This window comes from Polistes fuscatus, unplaced genomic scaffold (assembly GCF_010416935.1).
Source record: "Polistes fuscatus isolate 324 unplaced genomic scaffold, CU_Pfus_HIC Scaffold8, whole genome shotgun sequence".
Lineage (NCBI taxonomy): Eukaryota > Metazoa > Arthropoda > Insecta > Hymenoptera > Vespidae > Polistes > Polistes fuscatus.
In genome coordinates this window covers 3093010-3114792 of record NW_025113162.1, presented here as the reverse complement: position 1 = coordinate 3114792, position 21783 = coordinate 3093010, and the positions used below count along the sequence as shown (strand labels likewise).

At 32.6% G+C, this 21783-nt stretch overlaps 1 protein-coding gene across 1 annotated transcript in view; it reads left to right on the top strand.

The window, feature by feature from the left end:
* The window catches only part of LOC122524832 (ubiquitin-like protein 3), an 88605-nt gene extending 67513 nt beyond the window's left edge, over positions 1–21092 (top strand). The window contains exons 2-4 of the mRNA XM_043647304.1: positions 18811–18919; positions 19604–19768; positions 20802–21092. Of these exons, the coding sequence (XP_043503239.1) occupies positions 18811–18919; positions 19604–19768; positions 20802–20866 (339 nt within the window). The 3' untranslated portion in view covers positions 20867–21092. The remainder of the gene's footprint in view (positions 1–18810; positions 18920–19603; positions 19769–20801) is intronic.
* Positions 21093–21783: the final 691 nt, after the last annotated feature.

The window sequence follows — 21783 nt, the reverse complement described above, 5'->3', positions numbered from 1 at the left end:
TTGGCAAGATCTCACCGCGTAACTTTTATTTCCTTTCCTACTTTTTTTTTTCTATTCATCGAGAAAGAACCAGGAGGATACTCTCGAATGTGTCGACTTTGGAGTCTCGAAGAAGTGGTTATCTTGGTGTGTCCCGGTGCGACGATAAACAGAAGATCGTGACGGATCCACAAGACTCGAATGAAAGAGACGAAGATCCTCTAGAGAGAGAGAGAGAGAGAAAGAAATAAAGAGAGTGAAGGAAGGAGATGGAAATAAGGGTTTCGTTCTTATCTCGAACTGTCAGTTCTTCTTTTTCTTAGCTTCCTTTCCTTTCTTTTTTCTACTTTTTATTATACTTTTTCCTCTTGACTTTCGTCTGAATAATTTTTCGTATCTCAATGACCTATCTTAGAAAATATGTAGGAGATGTGCGCGTGTGTGTGTGTCTTTGTACGTGTGTTTAGTAGTGTTCGGAGTTGTAGTAGTAGTAGTAGTAAAATTGCTGTCTCTTTCTTACGTACGTATCTTTATGTATGTAAAAGAGAAAGAGAGACAAGCCGCCATTCTGGCGTCTTCAAAACACCTTTAACTACTAAAGGAAAACGCGAGGTCACAAGTAGACAGACCTTCAACGTGTAAGCAACCTTTCCTATGTACTCCTCGACGAACCTCTCCTTTTTTTTCTTTTTTTCTTTTTTTATGAGGAAGAAGGACATTGAGATCAAATAGAATCTTTCTGAATAAACCTTTTTTGTTTGTTTGTTCGTTATAGTCAGTCTTTTCTTTTTTTTTTTAATTTATAAATATCAATCATCGTATATTATTATTATTATTATTATTATTATTATTAATTTATATTTATTATTGAGGTATATAATTAAAATTAATGATGTTTCCTTATCGTGAAATATTATCGTGTAAAATGTTATATGATTTTATAGAATTTTCACATGAGACTTTCGTTCGTGAATTAAACGAGACAATAATTACAGTTCTCTTTACAATTACCGGAAGTCCGTGTACATAAGAAGTAAAAACTTTAACGGATAGTGCAGTGCTGGCTGCAGTCAATGGCGAAAAGAAAGAGGATTTTAGAAAACGCGAATCATCCTTGAGAAACAAAAGAAAGAGGAAAAAAGAAAAATAATACGTTTTGTTTCTGGAAAGTTCAAGCCCAGCGTGGTGGAAATGCATAAAATTAATTATTCTACAATCGTAACGATCTATCTCACGCGAAAACTTGCGTAAGACGTTGGTAAACGATTATGTTCTACGGTTTACAATCAGTGAAAGTTTCTCTTTGCGTTTGTACATAAAAGGAACATGTTGCTTTTGTGAAACATTAATTTATTTTTTTTCTTTCTTTCTCTGTCTCTGTCTGTCTGTCTATCTCTCTCCTCTCTATTTTTTCTGTTTTTTTTTTGTTGAAAATTATCAGTGAAAATACTTGGATATAATCTCAAAGAACAATTGCATTTTCAACGTTATTAGAAAACGTTTGAATTTGAGATTTTTATTATATTTCAATATCTCAAAGGTAACAGAGTAAAATAAATTAAATAATATCGAATTAATATTCCGTTGATTGTTTATTTCTATTTTCGATTGATTCTAATACGATTTTCTATAGTTTAAAAGGAATACATGATCAAACAACTCGGTTTAGAGTTATTAGCAATGTATAGTATATCATTCATTCGCAAATAAAATATTGACTTGAAATAAACGGAAAACGGATCGTATTTATCGTTGTTTATTCATCATTCATTTTTCATTATCGGAATTTTTCTTTTTTTAATGAAAAATACACATTCCGATTAATTTGTTTTAATTGATATTTCTATAAAGAACATTTTGCAATGGTATTAATTCATTTTTCAATTTCCGTTCGTACCCAGAATCAGCTTATTTTATTTTTTCGCATCCTAATACTCTTTACCCGGTATAATGATATTCAACTATTGAAAAAGCTTTTGAAATTTCTTAACAAATTTGATCCGTTGGTACGTTGGAAAAATCTTTTTACCAAATATTTTTTTACCACGTTATTATCTTATGACACGTTAAAAGTTTTCACCGTTCTGTCATGCCTTTCATTCCTTTTTATCTATCCCTTTCTTTAACTCAATAACTTTTCTGCTCTTCGTTTTTTGGTTTCATATTTTTTCTCCCTTGAATTCTTCCTGATTGGATGATTCTGTCACAGGAAATATATGTGTGTATATATATATATAAGAGTAATTTTTCTGATAGGGTTGCGTCAGAAGTAATTACTCCCTCTCAGCACGAGTTATATATTTAAAAAAGAAAAAAAAACGAATAAAATTCGAGTATTTTTAACATTAACTAAATGTACGAAAATAGAGAAATATCATCTCTTAACAATTTGAAGTATATAATAAATAGAAAAAAAAGAAAGAAAACACACAAATACAAGAAGTGCATACATATGTTCATATATAACTAAATATTTATTATCATAATGTGCGTATGTTATCATCGCACGTTTAAAAATGTTTCTTTGTTCTAAAGATATGATTAAAAAATCATGTCATCTTCCTTTAATCCTTTCCCAATAGTGTAGTGTCGTCAATTTTTCATTGTCTTTCGTTTAGGCGAGCTTCGAAGTTCCCCAACGCACTTTTCTTGTGTATAATATGCAATATATATAAACGTATACACACGCATACATACACATACACGAACGGGGAAACAATGAGTCGCAATTTTGCATCGAAGTTTTGTCTTTAAACAGCTCGTATTTATGTATGTACGGTGTACGATGTCTTCCTTCGTTTTTATTCGTCGTTTACGGATGCTTGCGGCGTACTATCGACATCCGCATAGCATGTAAATAACCGCCAATAAATTCAACCGATTGATCGGTCCATCCTATGGCTACCCACCACCGTCATTGTTGCTGCTGGTTCCATCGCGATACTGATCATCGACTTCTCTTTAACGACGTTATTTATGCCCGTTTCAATCATTTATGAGCGAGCCCTCCTTCTTACGTGGCCTTGATCGGAACCCTTTTGGTAATGTCCCTGACAAAGCACGGGAAACAATTGTTATTTGCAACAACATTCTAAAGACTTTTACTTATCGTTACGATTAACTTTTACCAATCATTCGATTCTTCGCTTATCAAATTTATTCATTGTTAAATCACGTGACTCTTTCATTAGTCAACTAATTAATGTTAAAAAAAATCGAGGTATTTTTATGCACTTATATTGATATAAAAAAAAAAGAAGAAAAAGAAAAAAGAAAGTTAACAGATCTGTGCGTATATCAAAATATTTTTAAACATTTTTTTGTGAAAGTGTATATATGTATATTTATATGAATTTAGATTTAAAAAAAAATCTATTTCTTTTTCTATTTTCAAATGTAAAACTTATTATTTTTTGTCCATTTCATTTTTAGAATAGTTCGGTGTTAATAACTTACGTTTATTATTTGGGACAGGGAACACGGATTAGAAAGAGTTAGTATTTTTCGATGCAAGAAAATATTACTTTTGACGTAGGAATTTTTCTATTTTTCTTTCTTTCTTTCTTTCTTCCTTTCTTTCTTTTTCCCCTATTTTTCTTTTGCGTTCAGTAAATTTACTAGAGTTCACGTTACATTGAGACATACCGCGAAATATTTCAAAGCAATTCATGAATGTACGTACGCGTCACTTAAAATTTACCTCGTGAAATTTTATTCTTTTTCTCTCTTACACACACACTCTCTCTCTCTCTCTTTCTCTCTTTCTCTTTCGCTCTTTTCATTATTTTGTGATTATGTGACCACGTACATACTTGTTAGCGGTTTGGAATTAATGTAACATTTATTACTCTCTGTAGTCGGAATAATGGCATTAATTATATCGTAACGATATATATATATATATAAATGTATGTCTATGTAAATGTAGATTCGCGTTATTATCAATTATTTATTATTTTTTGGTTTATAAAAAATAAAATTAATATACTTTTATGTTGGTGTTTCACACACACAATATGGTAACGAATGATGAAAACTTAACGTTGATTACGTAAATTATGAACGTTAATACGAATCATCGTAGATTGTGTTATATAGTTCAAAGATAAGGTTAATTTGATGATCTCAGGAGAGAGGAAAAAAAAAGAAGTAATAGAAAATTTTAATAAATCAATTTGATGAGAGTTTGAAAATTGAAGTATATTGGTTTGGAGAAAAAGTTATTGTATCTTGAAAATGAATGAACAATGAAAAAGAAAAAATTCGATAGATTTGGAAATTTTGTTAGAAAAAAGGGAAAGAATGTGGGTCAAGTTGGTAACAAGATTTGTGATGTTTGTGAACGCGATAGCAGTATTAGTACGCGTGACATAAAGCTGGTCCAAAGGTTTTCAATTTAGAAATTTTGAATGTCAACGCGATATTCGATGCAATAGTGATGTAGGCAAGGAATTAAAAAAATCAATCACGAAACAATTGTATAATATATTTTGAGAATATGAAAAGAAAAATTTGTTTCGTTTTTGCATTAAAATAGGAGGATACTTTTTACTTTACCTAATATATATATATATATAGTTCGCGATAAAACGTACGAAAATAATCGGTAGGTAGGAACAATAGGACTCGCGTCCATCATGCAAAAATCAATTACGTTTCCCATTAAAAGGATGATTATTTTGTCGGTTCGCGAATACACGTCGACAGTTGCGAATACTACAGTTTGCTAATTTCCTTTTTAACGAGCCAAATGTATATATATATATATATGTATACATATATTTAATCGTATTTAATCGCTATACTTTATGGGCTTTATAATCATCGATACAGAGGATCAACTTGACCTGATTACGTGATATCAATTAGAATAGTTATTGAATATAATACAATTCTAAATAAAAAAAATATTACCCCTGATTCGTAATGCATTATTCTCAGTGAAAACAATGAAATATTGTTTTTAATAAACAACTCATCGATAGATTTATACTTAAGAAAAAAGAAAGAAATAAAATATAATACAATTTTACAAAATCTATAATAATAAGAAAATTTCACGAGTGGCATACAATTAAAATATGAACAAAAAGAAACGAAAATATTTAATATATTGTATTATTTCATATTATTTCTCTCTTCTCGTTTTCGAGATTAAAAGTGCAACGTCGTGCGTATAAAATATCAAACGTAATTTCAGTCAGACTACACCAACGTGTAGTCAATTTGATCCTACAATCATAATCTCAAAATTAACTACCATACATGTATTTGTCCGTAATTTTGCTCCTAAACAGCGTATAATTAAAGGCACAAAACACAAGAGTCGATCAGGACCACAAATAGCCGGTTGGTTCATTAGTATTCGCCAATTACAATCGGCCAAGCCGGTATCGCTCGTGTATCTCGACGAGACGGACATCGGACGGACGAAGATCAAAGGATTGTTCGTGTCAATTCTCTCTCTCTCTCTCTCTCTCTCTCGTGGGGAACGGGCAGAGAGAGGAGACAGGTTAAAACACGAACAAATTTGCATGGTTCGAATCGCTAGGATCATCGAATAAGTGAAACGAAACGATAGAATCAATGATCGTATATAAAAGGAACCAAACGTAAAAGTAATCGTCCATGTTCGTTCATTCTCCATACCGAATTCCTCTCTTTTTCTTCTTACACTTCCTCCTTTTTCGATTAGTTCGAAATTTATTCGAAGGGCGTTCGAAATTGCCAAAGTGGTATTTTATTTTTTCTTTTTTTAGATTCATTCGAAGGACACGAAGTAGGAAGAAAATTATTAACCGTTCGTTGTGTTGTATATATAAAATTTAAAATCGAAACGTCACACTAATCTTGATTTCATGACTTAAATTAACATAACTTTTCAAATTAGTATTAAAAGAATGATTGAATATTAGTAACAGTAATATATTAATAAATATTACTAATATATTAAAAATATTAATATATATATATATTATAAATTGAAAATTGTAGTAGTAATTTTTTCCTTTCCAATCGTACGAGAGTTAGATCCTTGGAATGAAAAACGATGCATTATTATTTTATTCGAAAATAAAATAAAGAAAAGAAATGTTATTTGTATGCGTGTAAACATGTACATACGACATGGGAATTCAAGTTCTGTGGAATTGAATTCGATTTTAGTCGCGTATACAACCTCTCTCTCTCTCTCTCTCTCTCTCTCTCTCTCTCTCTCTCTCTCTCTCTCTCTCTCTCTCTCTTTCTCTCTCGCAGAGGACGTATGGATGTAAGTGCGCACGAATGCACTCGGTTTTGCCGCCCGAATGCCCCAATGACCCGGTTAGTCGATCCCAACTCTCGTAGCCTCGACATCGTGACGCGCGTTCATGGTATCAAGGTAAAACTATCGCAAAGCTTAGCCCACTTCCGTTACATCTTTGCTTCCTTCGCCTACTCTTACTCCTTCTATCTTCCCTTTTTACGGACCACCGCTTCCGTTTTCGACGGTGGCACTAGCAATCAGTAATAAATAAAAGTTACTACGTGCTGTAAAGAATTTGTTCTCTTATTCCATTACAAAAAAAAAAAAAACACACATCCCACCAATACGATTCTTTCTTCAAACGTGTCTCTTTGTAATTCGAGGTATCGATTATGAATCATATAAAATGTATAACAATTCGAAGATGAGATCTAATACGATGTTATAATGGTTTACAATTAATTGGTAAATACTTCTCGACGTTGTCACTGTAATTTCAATTAAATCGAATATAATTCATTAATTGAACGAAACCGTAAATATAAAGAGCTCGAATGAAGATTATGAGAGAGAAAGAGAGAGAGAGAAAGAACCAAAATGTATAACTGCAAATGTACAGTGATTCACGGGAATATTCGTAACTGTCTCCACTGTAAATTTGAAATCATTTATATTTATTCGTAATGCAAACTTTCACAATTTCTATCCGCAGAAACCTATTTGAAGATTATTAAACTTTCATATTGATATCAATTTGATTTTAAAGAAATATTTTATTCTTATAATTAGAGAGAAATATAATTTTACATAATTATGCTTAGTTCTACTATTATAGAACTATTATACTTTTATTTATTATTTACTATTTTCTTTTTACATTTATCTACTTACTGTGCGTTACTACTAATATAATAATAAGTTTAATAATAATTACATAATTTTAATTTTTGTTTTGTTTTATCTATACATTACATTGTACTATACTGTAATTAATGGCCTTTAGGGAGCCTAGGCTCTAGGGTCAATAAAATATTATTAAATAAAAAAAAAAAATAAAATAAAAAAATAATGGATTCGCCACGACAACTGCTATCAGAAAATAAGTAATAAAATATGGCATTTCATTTAAAAAAAAACAAACTTGACATTTAAATCTCAGAAGTGACTACACCTAGCAGAAAAAAGAACTGACGTCATGTTATACTACCGAATTTTTAATGTAACTTTGATTCTATAAACTTTTCTGTTAACTATCATACTTTAGAAGCTAGTTTGATGGCAAGAATTAGTGAATCAGCCTGTATATAAGAACTAATTAAATACAATGAATAAAGTTATCTAATTACGAAGAAACATATTCGCATATTCACGTTCAAATCCATTGTAATAATGGGTACTTAGAATTGATCCTTTTCTCTCGTTTTCTATCTAATCTTCCTTTGTTTCGAACACTCATCGTGATAAATTACGAAAGATGTTCAAAGATCCTCGACATCTTAATCCACTTGTCTTTACGTTAAAAGACGACGACGACTTCCTCATTAAACTCGTCCGAAGATTATTCGAATTCTCGCTCGCCCGAGCGTGTTAGGAAGGGAAAATAATTTCAAATTCATTTCGAAGAGAGAACGATTCGTTACGACCTACGAACGTCACGCGTGATTACCAGTTAATTCTAATTATTAGGACATTAAGCATGAAACGTCTGATTATTCCGATTACTTTCAGTTCTAGCTCGGACATTTCATACTTAATTGTCTAATCTATTTACCTTAGTAAATCGTGAAGGAGGTCGTGTCATTTTGATTACCCAATCGAATTCTAGTCATTTTCTTAACGTTTTAAAACAGAGAAGAAAAAATGGGATAGGGGAATAGGGACACACTACTCGTCTCTTTTTCCGTGTAAATCTTATCGTTTAAATATATCTTTAGATACTGAGATATCAAATTACTATTACTACTCAGGATAAATATTCTCTTTAATTCGAGAACTCTAATCCTTTCTCCTGTAAGGTGAAAGTAGTGAAAGTATAATATGTATGAAGATATCTTGTCGTGAGATTATCGAAAGAATCGAATGTTGTTCTTCTCGCGAGATCGATTAAATAGAGAAAAGAAAAAACAAAATAATAATTATTGATATTATTATTATTATTATTATTATTATTTCATCGCCTTTCTTTAAACTTTCGCTGGTATGATCCTAATTTTTTGTCGATTGAAATTCATTAATTTATCGAAGCTTATCATTTCATATTTCGGATTGTTTCGTTAATATGACGACACGTAAAAATACTTATCGTCCATTCACTCGCCGGATGATGATGATGATGATGATAATTTATTTATAAGGAAGATTTTTTTTGAACCTAGTTATGAAAAGATAAATATATCGCTTGGACGGATAATATATACAATAACATTAATCTCGAAAAATTAATTGCAAGGAGAATGAGTTAATGAAATCATTCGTTATGGGAGAAAGAATTCTTTCTATTTCAAAGAAAATCAAGTTTTTTTGTTGTTGCTTTTTTTTCGGTATCGCTAGAAGACAAATTTTTCATCAAAATTATAATATTTTCTCCGAAATTGATTCATTTGCTGCTTACTTTTCACATGAAATATTTTTTTTCTTATCTCATTGATATGTCATATATTAAAAATTAAATTAATAACTTTGTAAATATGAAATGTATGAAAATATTTATATGGAAAATGTGATAAGACAAGTTTGATTGACGATACAAATTGTGAACAAATATTATTTTCATTTAAAGAAAAGCTACAACGATCGATGTTTCCTCTAATATTCGAAACAATATACCTTTTCAAAAAAAAAACAAAAAAAAACATTCAAATGCGTAGGTTCGCCCATCATCGTTACTTTAATTTCGAGAAGAAATAAAATATTAAACAATTCTATACGATATAAATGGAAAACAAAAACGTTTCCAATTTCGTATTAATTATTTCTCGCTTGAACAGAAAATTATCAAAATTATTCTGTCGATCAAATAATTGTATTGTTACATGCGCTTTAATCGTGACGTTGACGAGTGGTCGAATCATTTTTCCAATAATAAAAAGAAAGAGAAAGAGAGAAATAAATAAAGAAAGGAAAAATGTTGGAATGGAAAATAATTTTTTCTCGAAGGGACGTTAAATTAATGAGAAAAATCTTTATCATTATTTATATAGAAAGAGTAAAATCATAAAAGCCAAAGTGCGACAGCCTATAAGCTTTTATGTTCTATAAATGAACCGAGTTCCCTCTTCATATGAATTCTTAGAAAAGCAGCCGTTAAAGCGATCTCATTTTATTAGAGAAGACGATGATGATAACTGTGGTTTGCAACGGTGATAAGTAATCGTTAAAAAAGAAAAAAAAAGAAAATAATAGTATTCGTTTTTATTAGCGATACCGTTTAAGGCGAGTCGAGCAAATAAAATGCGATGAAATATATTTATTTCATACGAATTAATAATTTGAAAATACATTTTTTTACACAATTTATTATCTCATTTGTCCATTTGCATATTTTTAGAATAAAAACGGGTAACATTTTTATTTCGTATTTTGTATATCATATCGTACGACGATAAAATTATGAACAATTATTACTTCGAAATACTATTTTTATTTAATTTTATTTAATTGTTCTCTTTTTCTTTTTTCTTGTTTCATTTATCAAATAAATATCGATCTATCGATTTATCTTTTTATACTGTTATACATTTTCTCTACCTTATTTCGGTAGAGAAAGTCATTTTCTTCGTGAAAGATGATCGAAATATGAATTTTTCCCTTGAAGAGATCGGTTCGCGCCTACGCTTTAGCTTAGCTTGAAGCTTAAATGGAACAGCCACTTAAGCGATAGAAGAAGACGTGAAAAACCGCTTTTAGATTTACAGGAAGCGCCATCAACGTCGACTGCGATATAGCAGGAACAATGAATCGTTTCTTTGCTTTTACGATACTTCGATTTACAAAAAAAAATTAGAAAAATTTTGAAACTATTTATATATTTAGATAATGCATATCTACGAAATGGAACGCATCTCGTCAATGAACAGTTTTCATTAAAATTTTGTCTATAAATAAGAGAAATTTATAAAAGAAGAAAAAGAGAAAAGAACATAGGCTAATAAAGAAAAGAAAGTTATAATAATCAAATGTTAATACATTAATATTAATATTAATATTAGTATTATTAATAATAATAATAATAACGATGTTGATGATAACGATCATCGTGTGTGGGAAGAAGTGGAGTGTAACGTAACACGCATGTTAACAGAATTTATTTAACAATTAATCTCTATAACGGTTGCTAAGTAAATATCACGAAATCGTATGAGAAATAATTGTAATAATACAAGTGAGTTAGTCTTGTTATTCTTGTTTTATTAAATATATCAGAAACAATAGAGAATCGTATCTGTATAATATGTTCAATTAAAATTTGACGATATTCTAAGGTAAAATTTAATCAAATGAAAAATATATATTGTCGATAAATAATTGGTATATATGTATACCAATTATTTATACATATATATATGTATATATTATTAATAATTTGTTGAATGTGAGAAAATAATTATACGGAACGAGTGTTGTTTTTCTTTCTTTTTTTTTTTGGTTTCTTTTTTTTCTGATCATTTGCAATCGTCGGAATAAGAAATTTTTCAATCGAATCGATATCGACGTTGAACCTTCGGCTCATCCATACGGGATAGCACGAGATTCGATTCATTTTGCGTGCTCGGTAACTTGGCAACGCTCACCCACGCGTATACCAGCATCCATAAGCACGAGCTCGAAGTGACGATATTTGCGTACGAGAATGATCTGTCGTACGTCGCGTTCTCGAATAAACGTTTCAACGATTATTACGATTCGTCGGGAACATAGTATAGTAACAGGTGTACTTAACCTATTTGCATCGATAAACGTCTCGATGATGTGCTAGCTCTTTTAACCCTGGCCTTAATCAGAAGAATCGCCGTTGATATTAGACCCAACCAAGTTTCTTTCAGGGTGAGATTGTCCCGGAGTTTTTATCGAGATAACGCGAAACTGTTAATTAATTTGCTGATACACAAACCAATATAAAAGAAAAAAGAAAAAGAGATAGAGAGAAGAGGGGTGAGGGAGAACAAATTTTTCTTTTATACATACGAGATAGATAAGTGCTATCTATTATGAAGTGTGTTTATTTTTATAATACTATCTAATAGTTCCATTTAAATCGATAAAAAATAATGACGTTATTTATTCACGAGAGATAATTTCATGGTATAAAATGTAATAAGTTACTTAAAAGGTATTGGGGGGGGGGTGGAAATCGTTGTCCTAAATCAAAGAAGATCTGGTTAAATGGTCAATGAAGAGGGGAGGGGCAAAGAGGTGAGAAAGAGTATGTTCGCGTGTGTTTGTGTGTAACGAGCGTGTGCCTGCCGCCTCCGCGGTGCATCGAATTAATTCGTTCATTATTATATAGCAAATTTATTAGTCTAAAAAGCTTTTATACTCGTACGTAAATTCTAGTTCGCAACGACGACCATTTATCATCGGTGTTAATTAAGTTAAAGTGCGCATTGTTAAATTCGATGGAACTGTGCCAAGTATTTCTACCTAACGACCGAGACTGATCGATTCCTAGTAGAAGAGGTCAATGACTTCTTTAACTATACGATCAGTAACAAACAATGTCATTTGTCTAAAAGAAGATATCTTTAAAAGAAGTCATCCATCATTAACGTATTATAAGTAATCTCTAACACGATATTTCGTATAAAATTTGATAATCTTGTTAAATCCACAAATCTGATTTATTTGTTCAATTTAATTATATTTCATTAATTTTTTCAAACAAGAGGGATAAATCGCATTATTATCGTTTAACGAAAACGAAAGCTTTCTTCGGTCTCTATCAAATTGAAATATAGCCGAATAAAAATTGTACGACTAACACTTTTTTTCGTAGAAATGAATAATATAGAAAATATTAATCGAAATTTCGGTTAAAACCTCAAACGTGCGCTCGAAAATCCGAGGAAAACGGATTGCACGAGGAGATGATGCGAACTAGAGCAATTGGAAACGCGTTAGAGAACACATTGGGAAAAAGGGGTAGGAGGGAGAGAGGTCATATCGATCTTTTCGAATTCGGGACTTGGAACTTGGATCATGAACGAGATCGATCATTCTCGTTTGATCATTAACTATTTTATTTCTCTCTCTCTCTTTTTCTACTAAAGCTTCGTTCGTTCGTCGTTTCTCAGCGAATAGAAATGACCACCGGATACGGCATTAATTGTCGGTTTTAAATGGATTCACCCCCTAATCGTTGAATCATCAAGAGAACGGAACGCGTTGTTTTGCGTGTATTTTCGTGGTTTTGACTTCCCGAATTTGACAGATATTTCGAAAAAATTTTCTACCATTTCAAAAACCGATTTCAACGCGACAACATTAATTTACAATTTCCGATCTCAGAACCTTTTTGTCCCCCCTCTTTTTTTTTTTTTTTCTTTTTTTTCTCTTCCATCCTTCAAAATTTTTACATCGGAGATTTATTTGCGTCGATCGTCTATTGCAGCAAACGTAAATTTTGTAACATCGCTGACGCGTGAAACTTCCTTTGGTGGCGCATCAACGGATATATAAAAAGCGAGAAAGTGCTGTCGAGGTATATGTACGGTATAAACCTAATCTTCGAAATTATTATCAAAGGTTTCGCGTACTAGGGTCATCGTAAAGAGCCATATTCATAGTCAGCTTAGGGTTACCGGATGCGTTTCATGCTAATTTGAAGTTCGTCGCTTTAAACCAAAGTATCGCACCGTCACGAACAAAGCCCGTTCAAGCGAATCTACGTAAAAAGAAAAAAAAATAGTACTTGTTAACTTTTTTACGTAAATTTATTTTCACTTTTTTTTTTATTTTTACACTCGATATAACGAAAATTTATTAATACTTTACAAGAAACATTTGATATAATAATCTTTCATGAATGCAGCATACACGTAGACTTTACAACGGGGATTCTCTGGGATGATTCAAAGGTTAAGAGTAAAAAAAAAAAAAAAAAGAAAGAAAGAACCCCGTACACCCTTTTATCTCAACCCTATTGTACTTGAACGAAAGGGGGACTGACTAAATAACTAAAAAAAATATAACGACTCGAAGAAGAGGAGTTTATTATTCGGGGAAATGGGGGTAAAAGAGGAGAGACGCATTTATTTTACTACCATTCGGTTGATCTCAGTACTCAACTTTAACAAGTAGAAGGAAGAGTGCAGAAGAGAGAAAATAAAGAGTAAAAGAGTCCTGAACTCTTGGTTATCACCGAAAGGGGTAAACTCGATACGCGATGCAGGAAGCGTATAGAAGCGTTTCCAGGCCGAAAGAGTAGCTAGCTTGAAGGAAGGGTGAGAAGATAGGAGAATGAGAATGAGGCTGAAGCTGGAGCTGAAGCTGAGGTAGAGGAAAAGAGAGTTGTGTAGGAAGAGAGAGGCGGGGGAGGGATGAGAGAGTCAGAAGCAGTCAGTACCTCTTTTGAACATACGGTAGCCGACTCGAACGGAGAACACGACGATGCGTCGTGTAGTACGCGTTCGTTCAACGTGTTACTTCACTTGCCAAGAGCCATAAGAGAGGAACAGAAAGAGAGAGAAAGAGAGAGAGAGGGAGAGAAGATGGGTAGACTGATGGAGAAAAAGAAGAGTGAGAGTATCGAACGCTACCGCATGAATAAATCCCTTTGAAGTACGTGTTGGTCGACCGACTCTCCGAAAACTCTCTTTCCCTCTCTCTTTCTCTCTCTCACTCTCTCTTTCTCTTTCCCTTTCTCTCTGATTCTCTCTCTTGGACCATGAGGCAACGATACACCCTTTTCTCTTTCCACGGTTTCACGACTTCAAAACGAGAAGATAACGCGCTTCCCCGCAAACTTCGCCTTATACACGCAACATTGTACGCACGTTACCACAATTCAACGACTCTTAAGTCTCTCCGGGACTCTTGTAACCAGTACTCGTACGCACGCGTCTCATTTTTTTTTTCAAAGGAACCAAAAACAAAATTTCTATGGGAGGAACGAAGCGTGCTCGACGAGAGACAAGTGTCATAATAAGAAAATCAATTCGTTGATTTCAAGTTCGTTTATTAACTTCTTCTTCTTCTACTTCAAATTGTTTGTTTGTTTTTATTTCTTTGCTCACTATAATGGCAATTACGACAATGATATTTAAGTCACAATAATTGAAAAGTAAATTCATTTTTTATGATTTATTTTATGATTTATTTTATAATATAACGTGTCTTCTTTTTATCCTCCCTTTTTTTTTTCGAGTACGAGTCACTTCTCTACGAATATCTCACACTTATTCAATATTATCAAAGGGGTCGCGTCTTTTTACCGCCTCTGACTGGAGTCAACAGCACACGGTTTTTGTTTTCCCCGAACGTGTCACCCTTCCATTTTATTAACCGTGCCAACGTTGCTTGCCTTTGGTAATCTGACGTGTACTAGTAATCCAACGTAACCCGTTGACTAATTTATTTTATAATATAAATAATTGTAAAATATAAAATATAAAATAAACTTTTTAACTTGCATTAATACACAAGTAATAATTCACCGAGTATATATACCGAGTGTCATAAAACATAGACAACTAAACTACGAAAACCTTAATTAACATCTAAAAATAATATGTAATAAATAATACCTAAGAAAAGTTATCGAAAAGAAGAAGAAAAAAAGAAATATATATATATTACCGTGAAAGATCGAAATTGAAGACTGTCAAGATTCACGTTGTCGTTTGTCAACACACGCCAAATAAGTCGATGAAAGACTCAATATTTGAGTTCATTCTTATACATTAAATATTTCCAAAATAAACCAAGCGACCACGTGAATCTTGAAATTATCCAATTTCGATCTTTCACAGCAACGTATATACAAATGATGCTGCAAATCAACTGCAAATAAAACGTAAAAACATATGTATGTACTACGCATAACTTGGCCGTACCATAAATGTAGTTTACGAGACTACAGTTTGTCGATTTTAACAGTTAAGCTCGCAGCAAGATCGTTCAAGTATCGTCAAAGCGATCCCTCTTTATATCCTCGAAGAGCTATCGAAGGGAGGCCTGTCGACGACTAGACTTCCAAACTTTAAACATCGATCACCTTCCTCTTTCTGTCTGCCCTCTTTCCATCTCTCTCTCTAACTTACTCACTCACTCACTCACTCTTATAAATTCTCTCTCCCTTACTTTCTCATTTTCTCTTTCCCTCTCTCCCTCTCTGTTATACTCTTCTGGGCTTCCGAAGGGACGCTTTCGGTGTAACGAGCAAACGCTTAAAATTCGGCTCGTTCACGTCGAACGATAACGGTTAATCGTGAAAGCAACTCGCTTCCGTCTCCTTCAAGAGGAAACAAGCGCTCGATACTCTCGGGAGGACTTATCGTCTCTTCAGAAACGATCCTCTGTTGAAACTCTCTCTCTCTCTTTCTCTCTCTTCCTTTCTCTCTTTCTATCTTTTCTTCTCTCTCTATCTGTCCTCCTTCCTCTCGCAATCTCGATATCTCTTTCATCAGTTTACTCTCATCTCTATTCATCATTTGTAATTCCATAATTAATCCAACTAGTTTTCGCGTTCTTGAATTATTATTATTATTAATATTATTAATAATTCGTTATCATCAAAATGAACTTTTACTCGTTAATCTTTTTCTTATGTTTTTTTCGTGTTTTTTTACAAAATCCATATGTTTCGTTTCTAACTTACATACAATTACATACAGGAAAGGGGTTCTTAAACATTTACCTTATTCTCCCATTTTCTTCCTATTCCTTTCTCTCATCTTTATTCATGCAACTATATCGTTTTATCTGCACCATAAAAGAGAAATATTAGAATAAATCGAAACGTTAGTAGAAATTTCTTGTTGATTTAATATATAGACTTTGGCGTAGCGATACTTGCTGACTTTATTATTTGAATAAACGTTTCTCATGGCTTTTTATTCTTTCGTTCTCTCAACTCGATAACACTTTAACACGTATTACATGTACATATGTAATAATTTATGTAAAAATGTCCTTGACACTGAAATGACCGTTTAAGAAAAATATCCATCCATTTCTTTTTTCTTTTTTTTTTTTACTTTATCTGACTTTTGTATTATTCGAAGTAAAAAGTATGAATCAACGTTAAATGAATGATCGTGTTAAGGTGACATTATCAAATTCGTTAAAGGGTTGGCCAAGCGTTTGGCAGCATTTGCTGAGTGTGTGTGTGTGTGTGGGTGTGTGTGTGTGTGTGTGTACGCCTTTAGCATCGGCCGATAATTCGTGCGACGAGGACAATGATTTACGCTTTAGCGGCCGAACAACGGATTCTTGCGACCGCAAAGACCGCAAAGGGTCACGAGCTGGGCGTAGTAAAAGCCCTACCGCCCTCTTCCTTCTCCTCTCTACTCTCTTTCGACCTGAAGCCCCTCCAGACTACACCCTTTATCGAGTCTTCCTCTCCCTTTCCCTCTCTCTTTCCCTTTTCCACCTCCTGCTCTTCCTCCTCTTCCTCCTCCTCCTCCTCCCCTCTTTCCCCCTCTTTCTCTGTCTCTCCTACTCGACATCCGTGATTATTTATGCCGACTGCTTCTCGTTCGATAATTGAATTCGCATTCGCCAAAGTACATACCAACGAAAAACGTTCTTAATTTGAAAACTTTTCAATACGATTAAATAATAAGGAAAATAAAAAAAAATTATCCGTTGCACTAAGGATTAAGTTTTATCGATAAACATATATATGTTGTTACAAATATAAAATATAAATATGAATTAGAGAGATAAAACATTTCCTTAATATCGATCTTTATTTAATACTTTTTTGTACTTGCATTTTTTCCTCCTTTTTTTGTCTTTTTATTTTTTAGAAAAAATAATTCATAGATCAAAGGATATAAGATACAAACAAATGTAACGCGTTAATGTACATTGGATGTGACACCAGTGTTACATGCATGATTGTTTCATTGAACGGCTTGTTGTACCCTACTGGATGGTATAAACGTTTTATTCAAATCAATCATCGGTTTAATCGAAATAAAAAAAAAACAAGAAATAATAAAGTCGTCAAACGGAAGGAATGACATACGAAATACGATCCCGTCTCTCACGTGAACGCGTTAAACAACACTTTATCACAAAAGTAAAATAACCCGTTGGTTTTATTTCATCAGATATGCGCGTATGCATCATGAAATTACATATCACTTTCTTATGCCTAACACGTGATTGACCGATAAAGCATTTTTTTTTTTTTTTTTTTATAAAAAGAAATAGAAGCAAATGTCTCTTAAAATTATTAACAAGAACGTTAAACGTATTAATATATAAATATGATATCAACGGTATATAAAAGTAAATAATAAAAATCCAATTGAGAGAGAGAATCGTGTTTCAAATAGTTTTTCGACGAATTGACTTCTAGTAAGGATCATAAAGGGTTACGTGTAGAATGACGAAGAAATACGTACGAAAAAAAAAGTGTGGGATGTTGCGGGAGAAACTTCTTCCTCCACGTTGTGATCCACAAGTACACGGAGGAAGAAAAAGACTCGACGGATATGCGGTTAAGGAAAAATAAAGTCGGTTAAGAGCCCTGCGCCTTGTCCGAAAGCGCCAACTCGTTTGTCGCAGAAAAGGGATGGAAGTCATGGAAAGGGTGCTCGGGTCGATAGATTCGTGTTGAAGTGTCGCAGATAGTTGGTTAGATAGATAAACTGGTAGAGAGGCAGAAATAGAGAAAGAAAGAAAGAAAGACAGAGGGGGAGGATGGGGGAGAGAGGAGGGGGAGAGAAAGAACGTGTATATATATACTAGTAGTATACACCCTTCGGTCTTTTTATTATAGAGATCCGATCGTTCGTGAAGATTGAAAAAATTCATCCGACGTTGAAATGATATTGGGAAGGGAAAAAAGGAAAAGAAAAAAAAATATAACTTTTGCGAGATAGGTAGATATGAAATCGATAGTTTTGTTTTTTATTTTTCCGTCAAAGATTAAAAATAAAAAAAAAGGAACCGATAACAAATAAAAAAAATACAAATATTAAAGAACTTGCTTGCGTGTAGATATTAAAACCTTTGGCTACTACACGACTACCGGCATTGCTGACGCAAACGTCGGCGTTAGTTTTTATTTATGCTAATATAAAAATAAATATGTGTAAGTTATAACTTCGATTCGATTAATTTCACGTGTATATGATACGTGTTGTTTTTATTTTTTGTTATTTTTTTTTTTTTTTTTTTTTCTATAAATATCTAATAAAAATAAACAATTAATTTGATGTGTCTATCTGTTGTATCCAACATAATTAATCGAGGATATACGACAGAAAATGTTTACGGAATGGAAATTATTTAACACGTATGTCTACGTCGTACGTTAACTTAAAGAAAATATAGAAGTATACTATTTGTTAGTTTAATGTTCAAAAAATATTCCGAATTTTTGTAAGTATCCCCTTGTTGCTTTTGATATGTTACAGATAAATCTACGCCTCATCCTCGTCAGTGGTAAGACAAAAGAGTTCCTATTCAGTCCGAGCGACTCCGCGGGAGATATAGCGCACCATGTGTTTGAAAACTGGCCGGAAGGTAGGTTGTTATTGGATTTCGACATTCCGCAGATGCTTCTGTGTAGAACACACCGGATAGAGAGAACACCGGATAGGAAAGGCGGTCGTTAGTAGTCGGTTTAATTCAAACGGAACATAAGATTTATGAGACCGGGCTAAGCTACTGTCGATTATATTGCATCGAGAATCTTTCAAACAACTTCGGGGATTGAAAAATCATCGTTGATCCTCGTATATCACTAGCAAAGCAAAGAAGAAGAAGAAGAGAGTAGTAAAGCTGAAAGTCGTATGGTTTCTGAGTTTAAATATAACTCTCTTAAACGAAATGAAACCTTTTCGAAAGCTTTTCCTATCGACTATACGTAATTCTTATAATTATCAATCAATCTTCATTATAAAATTTGATAATCGGTGGTCAGATTTTAAGAGAGAGATAGAAAAAGAAAAAGAGAGCAAACAAACAAACAAGAAAACGGATCTGTAAATTCATTGAAAAGATGTTTTTCTTTTTTTTTTTTTCTAAATTAAAAGATTTTTTCTTTTTATTTTTTGAATAGTTTAGTAAGATTATCGAGTTTTTAGTCGAAGCATCTTTCAATTTCTCCATTCCACGTTTTAAAAGATTAAGTTTGTGAAAGCTCGAAAATGCGGATCACTAGAAAAAAGGTATTTCAGTGCTAAGAGGATACTTTTGTTTCTTCAGACTGGGCGGAAGAGGCTGTTGCCAAAGCGGAGATCCTGCGGCTAATCTACCAGGGTCGTTTTCTGCACAGCAATGTCACGCTCGGTGCACTTGGGCTTCCTTTCGGGAAAACCACGGTGATGCATTTGGTACCACGAGAAAATCTTCCCGAGCCTAATTCCCAAGGTAAGAGGAGAGAAATAAAAAAAAAACAAAAAAAGAAAACGACCTTGCACGTTTTTCTCGTCTCTTAATTTATTTTCCTTTTTTCCCCCTTCCTTATCCCCGAGATATATATCCTTTGTTACGTGAAATTTTAAACGTTTCATTAATAAAATTGCAATTAGTCACGATTGCAATTGTCTTTTTTTCGTCGAGAAGTATGCGTGCTCATAACTAAAAACCCCCGCGATTAATTTCGAGTAATTAAAACGTTGGTTTATAGCAGTTTAAAGCGACTAAAAAAAACATTATTCTCGTAATTTCGTCTACTATCATCTTGACTATCAAAAATAATGAGATATGTTCACAATCTCAAAGATTCTTTTCTCTTAACCTGTTGCTTCTGTTGGTCATGGAAATAGATAATTATGTTACACAATGCTAATGTTTCTTTCACGCGTTTTTAGATTACGTGCTTATTTATGGGATACATTTAAACAACGACAAACATTTCCATTCCTTGTAAGTTTCCTATCTAATGGTCAATACATGTACATCCAATCTGACTATCTTGACTATGACGACAACTAATTAAGATTATTCGATTCGATATATTATGAGTGAGTCCCAAATACCTTCCTGATTCAATCCTTCACAAATATCCTTATTCTCGTTTAAAAATATTTGAAATAATTTCTATAACATTTATTCGCGATGCAATACTGAAAATTGTGACCAATAGCAGTGACTGAATTAAAAATTCAATACATTCTGACTACTCGTTATATTTTTATTCAAACGCATTTTATTTCGGTCTTATTTATAATTTTTTATTTTATATAATATGTGTGCTGTCATTCTCGAACCGGTTTTTTGTTCCTCATTTAATATTCACGTTTATGTTCACGTAATGCGGTTTTCAATTAAAAAAATAAAAACCAACCAAAAATACAAGTGTCTAATTTATTTGTAATAACTAATATCATGTTGTATTATAAATCTAAAAAATATAAATGAAATATAAATATGAAAAATCATTTCTCCCTTTTCGTTTCAGATCAAAGGCAAAAAAGTAAAGGTGGTGGTAGCAGTTGCTGCTCAGCCTCTTGCTGCATACTTTAATCGGCTGCCCTGGATGTTCTGAGGTCGTGTTTAAATGTGAGCCCAGCACGAATAACTTCGAGCTGAGCCATGATTTCTAAGGTTTTATGCTGATGTATAAATGCTAGTGGCTGAGCTCATGAGCAATGTAGCACAAATTACTACAATTCTACTCGTTTACTTGTTGAGATCGGTAGAAGAAAATAAAATGAGGCAAAAGAAACGACAGTGAGAGGGTAAAAGGAAAGAAAAGAAATGTCAAAAAAAACATTAAAAAAGGAAAGAATTTAACATCCATAAGAAATAATTTGAAAGTGAGGAACAAGAAAATAACAAGCACATACACGTACACAAGCGTTTGACACGTTACTCGATATATAAAATTTCATGAGTTGAAAATAGAGAAGGATAGAATATAAAAAAAAGAAAGACAAATAATATTTCTTTGAATTTTAAATAATAATAAAAAAAAGACATTTTCATATGTGAAATTATTAGACGAATGAAGGTATATATGTATATATATCATATAATGATTATTGATAACAAGACAATGATTGATCTATAGCAACGAGCACGATGACATCCACCAAATAGAGGAAATTACTATTACTATTGGAAAGAGTAAGAAATACGATTCTGAAATTATAATAAATTCTATAATTTTTGTTTCCTATCGAGAACGTATATGCCATGTGTATAATTTATACAACGGGACATAGTTCATGTATACATATATATGTAAATTAATATATATACATACACACACACATCTCAAACACAAACATACACATATAAACACATACACGCGTACTCTTTGCTCGGTGTCTTTTGCACTGAATAAAAAATGCTTGTTTATAGTCTTTCGATGGAGCCAGCGTGTTGTGCTATAGCTGTTTTCGATCAGATTCTATCGATCAATGGATCATCGCGACTAT